Below are 12405 nucleotides of genomic sequence, written 5' to 3'. Positions count from 1 at the left end.
ACAGTTTGTATTTTTATTTGAATATGTATTTAATTAGTTTACATGTTTTTGATTTTTTTTTTTTTTTAAGTTTGAGCACAGGCTGACGAGAGACTTCTTTTCTGATTATCGGCGACTGCTATCACTGTTATCAGTAACAGCAGATGTAGCCTGATGGGAGTAGTAGTCTCTCATCAGCCGGCACCTGCGGTAAGCTTTTTACCGTGGGTCACAGTATCTCTGTGGGTCACAGCTGCAGGGTTACACTGACATCTGACAGCGTCACCCCACAGCACTCTGGAGGCGGTACGGTTAATGGCGGTAATGTTGCCGACGATCAGAACTGCCACACCGGTGTTTCTCCCACGCTGTCACACAGATGACAGCGTGGGAAACACCATAGAAAGTCCGTAAAATCTTGTGTAATCCACAGCAAAGTCGCAAACATTTTTATACCTGCGGTTTTGCTGCGGATTTGCTCAGCAAAGTCAATGGGTTAAAAACGCTAAAAATCCGTACAAAGAATTGATAGGCTGCAGAAAAAAAACGCACTGAAAAGGAAAATTACTGATCATGCACACAGCACTTCAAGATTCACATTGAATTAGCTGGCATAAGGATTCCATCAGCGTTTTGGCGAAAATTAACCGTGTGCACACAGCTTTGGGAGCTTAGTCTCCAGAAATGCGTTGAGATTCTTACCCATATGGTTCATGCTGAAGTCTGTATCCTCTATGCTTAAAGTTTGTGAATAAAGAAAACTCTTTTTTACGGATTCAGTGAAGCTGGACATTCTCTTCTTGTTTTGGACTTTATACGCCTGGACACAGCGGGACCGTGCTCCTGAAGTTTGGTTTATGCATCACGGGTGAGCTGGCTTGTATTTCTTCTTTCCAGGTCAAACATGTTGACAAATTCCCTTTAACTAGCTCAAGATCAAGCCATTTACCCCTCATTCCTTACCAAGCACATTTTCTGGATTTTTTGTAGCGGTTTAACCCCTTTACCCCCAAGGGTGGTTTGCACGTTAATGACCGGGCCAATTTTTACAATTCTGACCACTGTCCCTTTGTGAGGTTATAACTCTGGAACGCTTCAACGGATCCCAGTGATTCTGACATTGTTTTCTCGTGACGTATTGTACTTCATGACAATGGTAAAAATTCTTTGATAGTACCTGCGTTTATTTGTGAAAAAAACGGAAATTTGGCGAAAATTATGAAAATTTCGCAATTTTCCAACTTTGAATTTTTATGCAATTAAATCAGAGATATGTCACACAAAATACTTAATAAGTAACATTTCCCACATGTCTACTTTACATCAGCACAATTTTGGAACCAAAATTGTTTTTTGTTAGGGAGTTATAAGGGTTAAAAGTTGACCAGCAATTTCTCATTTCTACAACACCATTTTTTTTTTAGGGACCACATCTCATTTGAAGTCATTTTGAGGGGTCTATATGATAGAAAATACCCAAGTGTGACACCATTCTAAAAACTACACCCCTCAAGGTGCTCAAAACCATATTAAAGAAGTTTATTAACCCTTCTGGTGCTTCACAGGAATTTTTTGAATGTTTAAATAAAAATGAACATTTAACTTTTTTTCACAAAAAATTTAATTCAGCTCCAATTTGTTTTATTTTACCAAGGGTAACAGGAGAAAATGGACCCCAAACATTGTTGTACAATTTGTCCTGAGTACGACAATACCCCACATGTGGGGGTAAACCACTGTTTGGGCGCATGGCAGAGCTCGGAAGCGAAGGAGCGCCATTTGACTTTTCAATGCAAAATTGACTGGAATTGAGATGGGACGCCATGTTTCGTTTGGAGAGCCCCTGATGTGCCTAAACATTGAAACCCCCCACAAGTGACACCATTTTGGAAAGTAGACCCCCTAAGGAACTTATCTAGAGGTGTGGTGAGCACTTTGACCCACCAAGTGCTTCACAGAAGTTTATAATGTAGAACCGTAAAAATAAAAAATCATATTTTTTCACAAAAAATATCTTTTCGCCCCCAATTTTTTATTTTCCCAAGGGTAAGAGAAGAAATTGGACCCCAAAAGTTGTTGTACAATTTGTTTTGAGTACGCTGATACCCCATATGTGTGGGTAAACCACTGTTTGGGCGGATGGGAGAGCTCGGAAGGGAAGGAGCGCCGTTTGACTTTTCAATGCAAAATTGACAGGAATTGAGATGGGACGCCATGTTGCGTTTGGAGAGCCACTGATGTGCCTAAACATTGAAACCCCCCACAAGTGACACCATTTTGGAAAGTAGACCCCCTAAGAAACTTATCTAGAGGTGTGGTGAGCACTTTGATCCACCAAGTGCTTCACAGAAGTTTATAATGCAGAGCCCACAAAATTTTTTTAAGCCCCCAGTTTTGTATTTTCCCGAGGGTAACAGGAGAAAGTGGACCCCAAAATTTGTTGCCCAATTTGTCCTGAGTGCGATGATACACCATATGTGGGGGGAACCACTGTTTGGGCGCATGGGAGGGTTTGGAAGGGAAGGAGTGCCATTTGAATGCAGACTTAGATGGAATGGTCTGCAGGTGTCACATTGCGTTTGCAGAGCCCCTAATGTACCTAAACAGTAGAAACCCCCCACAAGTGACACCATTTTGGAAAGTAGACCCCCTAAGGAACTTATCTACATGTGTCGTGAGCACTTTGACCCACCAAGGGCTTCACAGAAGTTTATAATGGAGAGCCGTAAAAATAAAACAAAAATTTTTTCCCACAAAAATTATTTTTTAGCCCCCAGTTTTGTATTTTCCCAAGGGTAACAGGAGAAATTGGACCCCAAAAGTTGTTGTCCTATTTGTCCTGAGTACACTGATACCCCATATGTTGGGGTAAACCCCTGTTTGGGCACACGGGAGAGCTCGGAAGGGAAGAAGCACTCTTTTACTTTTTCAACGCAGAATTGGCTGGAATTGAGATCGGACACCATGTCGCGTTTGGAGAGCCCCTGATGTGCCTAAACAGTGGACACCACCCAATTATAACTGAAACCCTAATCCAAACACACCCCTAACCCTAATCCCAACAGTAACCCTAACCACACTTCTAACCCTTACACACCCCTAACCCTAATCCCAACCCTATTCCCAACTGTAAATGTAATCTAAACCCTAACCATAACTTTAGCCCCAACCCTAACTGTAGCCTTAACCCTAGCCTTAACCCTAGCCCTAACACTAGCCCTAATGGAAAAATGGAAATAAATACATTTTTTAAATTTTTCCCTAACTAAGGGGGTGATGAAGGGGGGTTTGATTTACATTTATAGCGGGTTTTTTAGCGGATTTTTATGATTGGCAGCCGTCACACACTGAAAGACGCTTTTTATTGCAAAAAATATTTTTTGCGTTACCACATTTTGAGAGCTATAATTTTTCCATATTTTGGTTCACAGAGTCATGTGAGGTCTTGTTTTTTGCGGGACGAGTTGACGTTTTTATTGGTAACCTTTTCGGGCGCGTTACATTTTTTGATCGCTTTTTATTCCGATTTTTGTGAGGCAGAATGACCAAAAACCAGCTATTCATGAATTTCTTTTGGGGGAGGCGTTTATACCGTTTCGCGTTTGGTAAAATTGATAAATCAGTTTTATTCTTCGGGTCAGTACGATTACAGCGATACCTCATTTATATCATTTTTTTATGTTTTGGCGCTTTTATACGATAAAAACTATTTTATAGAAAAAATAATTATTTTTGCATCGCTTTATTCTCAGGACTATCTTTTTTTTTTTTTTGCTGATGATGCTGTATGGCGGCTCGTTTTTTGCGGGACAAGATGACGCTTTCAGCGGTATCATGGTTATTTATATCTGTCTTTTTGATCGCGTGTTATTCCACTTTTTGTTCGGCGGTATGATAATAAAGCGTTGTTTTTTGCCTCGTTTTTTTTTTTTTCTTACGGTGTTCACTGAAGGGGTTAACTAGTGGGCCAGTTTTATAGGTCGGGCCTTTACGGACGCGGCGATACTAAATATGTGTACTTTTATTGGTTTTTTTTTAATTTAGATAAAGAAATGTATTTAGGGGAATAATATATATATATTTTTTTCATAATTTAGGAATATTTTTTTTTTTACACATTTTGAAAAAATTTTTTTTACTTTTTTACATTGTCCCAGGGGGGGACATCACAGATCTGTCAGATCACCGATCTGAGAGCAGTGCAGGCTGCTTCACAGTGCCTGCTCTGAGCAGGCTCTGTGAAGCCACCTCCCTCCCTGTAGGACCCGGATCCGCGGCCATCTTGGATCCGGGCCTGGAACAAGCAGAGAGGGAGGTAAGACCCTCGCAGCAACGCGATCACATCGCGTTGCTGCAGGGGGCTCAGGGAAGCCCGCAGGGAGCCCCCTCCCTGCGCGATGCTTCCCTGCACCGCCGGCACATCGCGATCATGTTTGATCGCGGTGTGCCGGGGGTTAATGTGCCGGGAGCGGTCCGTTACCGCTCCTGGCACATAGTGCCGGATGTCAGCTGCGATAGGCAGCTGACACCCGGCCGCGATCGGCGGCGCTCCCCCCGTGAGCGCCGCCGATCGCGCTGGACGTACTATCCCGTCCATGGTCATAGGGGCCCACCCCACCTCGACGGGATAGTACGTCCGATGTCAGAAAGGGGTTAAAGAGCTAAGGAAAAAAAAAAGATTTTATACAATGTGCCACCCATAAGGTCTCAAAAGACTTTGGGGGTGGAGGGCTTGGGTAATTTAAATTTTGAATTTTTGTATTTATTTTTCTTATTTCCTTTGTAATGACTGGTATATGACTGGTATAATTTAACCAGTTACAAGTCCAATGTAGCCTGGTGTCTGTATAGCAGAGCTGTCTGAGTCTCCAATGACCAAGCAGCTCCTGCTGATCACAACTGCTGTGTGTGGAAGAGGAGCGAAGTTAGCGCTTCCTATTACTGCAAACACATCTCTTGTTTAGCTCTATATAGTGATAGAGAAGGCACAGATAGGAACTATGGCTGTCTGACAGCTGGATGTTCGCTTTCGACAGTTACATTTTAGACCATCAATGCAGAGTAAAAGCTGTTTTTCAGATGCCCACAATATAATCGATCCAATTTCGGATCATATCTGAAATGGCCCTAACAAAGAGATCTCTCAAACGTTTAAAGTCTATGGGTGGTCCAAATGTGGTTAAAGTGAACCTGTCAGCAGGATTGTGCTCAGTAACCTACAGTGTCAGGTTGATGCCGTTATACTGATTAAAATGATACCTTGGTTGATGAAATCTGCCTTGTGGTTGCTAAATCTTTATTTTTAGTTTTCAGTTAATGATATGCTTGTGCTCTGGGGAGACCTGTGGGGGGCTTCATGTGGTGCCCTGCTTACATATTCATGTGTATGACTTATGACAGGTCACTGATCCCTCAGTGACCTGCTACCTATTTTACATACTGAATAGTCATGGCCAAAAGTATTGACACCCCTGCAATTCTGTCATATAATACTCATTTTCTTCCTGAAAATGATTGCAAACACAAATTATTTGGTATTATTATCTTCATTTAATTTGTCTTAAATGAAAAAACACAAAAAGAATTGTCCTAAAGCCAAATTGGATATAATTCCACACCAAACATAAAAAAGGGGCTGGACAAAAGTATTGGCACTGTTCGAAAAATCATGTGATGCTTCTGTAATTTGTGTAATTAACAGCACCTGTAACTTACCTGTGGCACCTAACAGGTGTTGGCAATAACTAAATCACACTTGCAGCCAGTTGACATGGATTAAAGTTGACTCAACCTCTGTCCTGTGTCCTTGTGTGTACCACATTGAGCATGGAGAAAGGAAAGAAGACCAAAGAACTGTCTGAGGACTTGAGAAACCAAATTGTGAGGAAGCATGAGCAATCTCAAGGCTACAAATCCATCTCCAAAGACCTGAATGTTCCTGTGTCTACCGTGCGCAGTGTCATCAAGAAGTTTAAAGCCCATGGCACTGTGGCTAACCCCCCTAGATGTGGACGGAAAAGAAAAATTGACAAGAGATTTCAACGCAAGATTGTGCGGATGTTGGATAAAGAACCTCGACTAACATCCAAACAAGATCAAGCTGCCCTGCAGTCCGAGGGTATAACAGTGTCAACCCGTACTATCCGTCGGCGTCTGAATGAAAAGGGACTGTATGGTAGGAGACCCAGGAAGACCCCACTTCTTACCCTAAGACATAAAAAAGCCAGGCTGGAGTTTGCCAAAACTTACCTGAAAAAGCCTAAAACGTTTTGGAAGAATGTTCTCTGGTCAGATGAGACAAAAGTAGAGCTTTTTGGGCAAAGGCATCAACATAGTTTACAGGAGAAAAAAAAGAGGCATTCAAAGAAAAGAACACGGTCCCTACAGTCAAACATGGCGGAGGTTCCCTGATGTTTTGGGGTTGCTTTGCTGCCTCTGGCACTGGACTGCTTGACTGTGTGCATGGCATTATGAAGTCTGAAGACTACCAACAAATTTTGCAGCATAATGTAGGGCCCAGTGTGAGAAAGCTGGGTCTCCCTCAGAGGTCATGGGTCTTCCAGCAGGACAATGACCCAAAACACACTTCAAAAAGCACTAGAAAATGGTTTGAGAGAAAGCACTGGAGACTTCTAAGGTGGCCAGCAATGAGTCCAGACCTGAATCCCATAGAACACCTGTGGAGAGATCTAAAAATGGCAGTTTGGAGAAGGCACCCTTCAAATATCAGGGACCTGGAGCAGTTTGCCAGAGAAGAATGGTCTAGAATTCCATCAGAGCATTGTAAGAAACTCATTGATGGTTAACGGAAGCGGTTGGTCGCAGTTATTTTGGCTAAAGGTTGTGCAACCAAGTATTAGGCTGAGGGTGCCAATACTTTTGTCTGGCCCATTTTTGGAGTTTTGTGTGAAATGATCAATGTTTTGCTTCATTCTCTTTTTGTGTTTTTTCATTTAAGACAAATTAAATGACGATAATAATACCAAATAATTTGTGTTTGCAATCATTTTCAGGAAGAAACTGAGTATTATCTGACAGAATTGCAGGGGTGTCAATACTTTTGGCCATGACTGTATAATATGGTTTGAAAAAATAAATTCACATTCATCCAACAGGTGCCGACGGCACCGCCTGCGCTGTAGCATGATACAGGGGATAACATGCATATTTTTGTTTTATTTACATGTGAGTTTTTGTTAAAGAAATGTTTTTTTTCAAACAAAATGCGGCCGCGCCTGCGAAGTAGCATCTATCATGTTCCAATACATGCTACTGAGCTTTCGTCGCTGGCGCCATTTTGGCAGAGAAAAAAAAATTAGGCTTCATCAAGATGGTGCCGTGGCACCTATGTAGTAGCATCCATCGGAACGCGATAGTTGCTACTGCGCAGGTGCCGGCGCCATTTTGCCAAAGAAAAAAAATTAAGCTCCATCAAGATGGTGCCGACGGCACCAGTGCAGTAGCATTGTTCCGATAGATGTTACTGTGCAGGCACCATTTGGAGGACTTGTTCACTGTGCAAGTAGCCCATGAGTTTTTTGGTTCTACCATTTGGAGGAAGCCTAATTTTTTTTTTTTCTGCCAAAATGGCAGCGATGGCGCCTGTGCAGTAGCATCTATTAGAAAGCGAGATATGCTACTGCGCAGGCACGGCTGCCTACACCATTTTGTTTGGGGAAAAAAAAATTTCTTGAACAATACTGTGTAAGTAAAACAAAAATATGCATATTATCCCCCATATCATGCTACAGCGCTGGAGCCGTCGCCTGCCTGATGAATGTGATTTTTTTTTTTTTCAAAACTGTATTATATTCAGTATGTAAAATGAGTGACCTGTCGGAAGCCATACAGATGAATACCTAATCAGAGCATCACATGAAGACCCCCACACAGGTCAACCTAGAGAACGAGCATATCATTAACTCAAAACTGAATATAAAGATTAAACAACAACCACAAGACGGATTTCATCAACCAAGGTATCATTGTAATCAGTATAACGGCGCCGACCTGACACTGTGTGTAGGTTACTGAGCACAATTCTGCTGACAGGATCCCTTTAAATGCTGTTTTTAACCATTTTCTTATTGCTTTAAAGCAGCAAGAACATAAACAAATCTTGGACAGAATAATATATTGGTCAAACAGTATAAACCAGAAAATTGACGGTCTTGATGAGTGTGGGCCCTAGAGTTTCAAGCATTTTTGGTACCCCTTTTTATGGCCCTTTCAATTACTTTTTAGAGAAGCCAGTTGGGTATAAACACTCTGCCCATACATATCTATGTTTTGCAATACGAAAAAACAGATAGAGGACGGCACTAGAGTTTCTAAGTACAAACTCTTCTGGACTTGGACTTGCAAATCTGATAAACAGGTGTCACGTAAGCTTTGGGCATTTGGTGCTCTGCATTAGTAGCATATAGCTGAATTTTCCAGAAAGCAGACGAAGAAAAATATATGCGGCACTCACCCGTTTGAAGCTGTATAATCGTGCTCTTTATTGGAAAGAAAATGTGAATGCATCCATTAGGACATCAGGTGTACAGGAGGGTGCGGAGATGGAGTCTGGACGACGGACGTTTCGCACTGAGTGTGCTTCAACGGGTCCAATTTGGCCAGATGTCCTAATGGATGTATTCACATTTCTTTCCAACAAAGAGCACGATTATACAGCTTCAAACGGGTGAGTGCCGCATATATTTTTCTTCGTCCGCTTTGTGGAAAATATCTGTTTTGTTTCATATTTTTTTTTAACAAAAAAAATGCACAAACTAAATCGCAGTCTGTAGATTCTTCAGTGTTTCACTAGAGACTTTTTTACTGCCAATCTGGAAATCTATAAAAATTCCCCCACTGTACTCTTTTCACCTCCTGTGTCTCCCGTTTGGTTCATTGACAGTCTGAATACAACTCGAATTTCTAAAATAATCTCCCATGGGACAAGTCCTCATCACAGGAAGCCAGGTTATATAAAAACTGGTAGACCAGGCAAGGGAGAAAGTAAATTGCTAGAGTAGTATAATCCATTTTAGAGTGTGTGGATAACCTGCATCAAATGTATTTGCCTCCCCACCCCCCATTGAACACTGCAGATCAATTTCTAATCTGTACCGATTTTTTTTTTTCCGGAGTTCATAGATGACCGTTGGTAATATATACAGTGGGTACGGAAAGTATTCAGACCCCTTTAAAATTTTCACTCTTTGTTTCATTGCAGCCATTTGGTAAATTCAAAAAAGTTCACTTTTTTCACATTCATGTACACTCTGCACCCCATCTTGACTGAAAAAAAAACAGAAGAAATTTTTGCAAATTTAATAAAAAAGAAAAACTGAAATATCACATGGTCATAAGTATTCAGACCATTTGCTCAGGCACCCTTATTTAAGTCACATGCTGTCCATTTCCTTGTGATCCTCCTTGAGATGGTTCTACTCCTTCATTGGAGGACAGCTGTGTTTAATTAAACTGATAGGACTTGATTTGGAAAGGCACACAACTGTCTATAAAGACCTCACAGCTCACAGTGCATGTCAGACCAAATGAGAATCATGAGTTCAAAGGAACTGGCCAAGGAGCTCAAAATTGTGGCAAGGCAAAGATCTTGCCAAGGTTACAGCAGAATTTCTGCAGTACACAAGGTTTCTAAGAGCACAGTGGCCTTCATAATCCTTAAATGGAAGAAGTGTGGGACCACCAGAAGTCTTCCTAGACCTGGCCATCCAGCCAAACTGAGCAATCTTGGGAGAAGAGCCTTGGTGAGAGAGGTAAAGAAGAACCCCAAGATCACTGTGGCTGAGCTCCAGAGATGCAGTAGGGAGATGGGAGAAAGTTCCACAAAGTCAACTATTACTGCAGCCCTCCACCAGTCAGGCCTTTATGGCAGAGTGGCCCGACGGAAACCTCTCCTCAGAGCAAGACATATGAAAGCCCGCATAGTTTGGTAAAAAAAAAAAACACATGAAGGACTCCCAGACTATGAAAAATGAGATTCCCTGGTCTGATGAGACGAAGATAGACCTTTTTGGTGATAATTCTAAGCAGTATGTGTGGAGAAAACCAGGCACTGCTCATCACCTTCCCAATACAATCTCAACAGTGAAACATGGTGGTGGCTGCATCTTGCTATGAGGGTGTTTTTCAGCTGCAGAGACAGGACGACTGGTTGTCATTGAAGGAAGCATGAATGCGGCCAAGTACAGAGATATCCTGGATGAAAACCTCATCCAGAGTGCTCTGGACCTCAGACTTGGCCAAAGTTTCACCTTCCAAGAAGACAATGACCCTAAGCACACAGCTAAAATAACTAAGGAGTAGCTTCAGAACAACTCTGACCATTCTTGACTGGTCCAGCCAGAGCCTTGACCTAAACCCAATTGAGCATCTCTGTAGAGACCTGAAAATGGCTGTCAACCAACATTCACCATCCAAATTGATGGAACTGGAGAGGATCTGCAAGGAAGAATGGCAGAGAATCCCAAAATCCAGGTGTGAAAAACATGTTGCATCATTCCCAAGAAGACTCATGGCTGTACTAGTTCAAATGGTGCTTCTACTCAATACTGAGTAACGGGTCTGAATACTTATGACCATATGATATCAGTTTTTCTTTTTCAATACATTTGCAAAAATGTCTACATTTCTGTTTTATTCAGTCAAGATGGGGTGCAGAGTGTACATTAATGAGAAAAAAATGAACTTTTTTGAATTTACCAAATGGCTGCAATGAAACGGAGTGAAAAATTTAAAGGGGTCTGAATACTTTCCGTACCCACTTTAAATACTTTTGCTTGCAGAAATACAGGCACGCTCTTGTATGCATATTACAAACACTAGTTGCTTAAAATAATAGATCTATAAATCTGACATTAATATATCGTATTTTTCGGATTATAGGACGCATCGGACCATAAGACGCACCCCAAATTTGGGGTGAAAATTTCAGACAAAAAGATTTTTTATAAGATGGGGGTCCGTCTTGTCCGAATTTACAGCATCTTACCTGAGGGCTGGCGGTGGCAGAGCAGGGTCACAGGAGTCATGGTGTCGGCAGAGGTGCGGTGATGCTGTGGGCGATATGGCGTGCACCTGAGCAGGGTTCCTTCCTGTTTAGGTGGGCTATGCCACGGCCTGGTGTCCATGGGAGGGGTTGCAGCAGTGCTGTGGCAGCGGCGCAGTGAGCAGTATGGCGTGAGCAGGGTCCCTTCCAAAGGCGAGGTGACGCCGCGGCCCGGTATCCAAGGTAAGCAGCAGAGCTGGGTGAATTATGGCTTTATCGTTGGCGGTGGCCATCTTCCTGAGGCCGCGCGTGCGCAGATGGAGTGCTCTGCTTCCCGGGGCTTCAGGAAAATGGCAGCGAGAGGCCACACGTGTGCAGATGGAGATCGTGGCGGCCATTTTCCTGAAGCCGAGTTCGCAGATTTAGATCTCGGCTTCATGAAAATGGCCGCTGCGATCTCCATCTGCGCATGCGCGGCCTCCCGCGGCTGCTTACCTTGGATACCGGGCCGCTGCGTCACCTCACCTGTAGAAGGGACCCCGCTCACGCCATACCGCTCACTGCGCCTCATCATCCCCGCACCTCTGCCGCCGCACCTCTGCTGCCGCCACACCACTGCCGGTAAGCCTGCATTCCAACTAGAAGACGCACCCCCATTTTCCTCACATTTTTTGGGGGACAAAAATTTGTCTTATAGTCCGAAAAATACGGTATTTGATTAGCTTATATACTTAATGTGCATTTTAATTATTTTCAGGTGAAAGTGGGAGACATTTTGGACTTAATTGTCGAAGAAAACCGGGAAGCAGGGACAGTAACTGTGATGAGAACAATCTTGAAAAATGTGCTAAAGGAAAAAACGTCAACAGATAAATTCAAAGTTCTCTTGAGACGATGGAAGAAGCTGACTGTTCCAAAAGTTTCTGAGGCTCAAAAAACAAGTGGCCTGCACACAACAGATTCAGACAAGTGACACTTATATTAAAGAATAACTTCTAAAGAGACAAAATGTTATTTTTACTATATATGCATGGTGTATGGGAGAAAATATTGATCCTACTGAAAGTGTTTGTGTTTTGAAGTGACCTTCTAGTTTTCACCTATTGTTAAAATCATGTCATTGTTTTCATAAAAATTCTTTAAAAATGTTTATTTTTTTCACTTGTATGTTAATGTAAATGCATCAGATTACACTAAATGTAATTATACACACATGTACATGCTTATCATGTATACCTCTTGTGGCTTTTGATGGTTGCCATGTGTCTGGGTTCCATTATAATGGGAAAAAATATACAGAATGATGTATTTTTGGTTTTGAAGCCCTCTACATAAAAAGCAGTCTCTCAGCTTTTAATACAGTTCAGAAAAAAAAATTATATGGAGGTATATAATGGTCAGACAAGGGCCTAAATGACACACTT

The 12405-nt window shown here is 42.2% G+C and overlaps 1 protein-coding gene across 1 annotated transcript in view; it reads left to right on the top strand.

Moving 5' to 3' along the window:
• MTRES1 (mitochondrial transcription rescue factor 1) overlaps positions 1-12131 on the top strand; it is a 31966-nt gene extending 19835 nt beyond the window's left edge. Inside the window, exon 4 of the mRNA XM_069726278.1 lies at positions 11739-12131. Coding sequence (XP_069582379.1) covers positions 11739-11954 — 216 coding nt within the window. The 3' untranslated portion in view covers positions 11955-12131. The remainder of the gene's footprint in view (positions 1-11738) is intronic.
• The last annotated feature ends 274 nt before the right edge of the window (positions 12132-12405 follow it).

Source organism: Ranitomeya imitator, chromosome 5, assembly GCF_032444005.1.
Source record: "Ranitomeya imitator isolate aRanImi1 chromosome 5, aRanImi1.pri, whole genome shotgun sequence".
Lineage (NCBI taxonomy): Eukaryota > Metazoa > Chordata > Amphibia > Anura > Dendrobatidae > Ranitomeya > Ranitomeya imitator.
The sequence above is the reverse complement of the archived record's forward strand: the minus strand, read 5'-3'. Positions and strand labels throughout refer to the sequence as shown.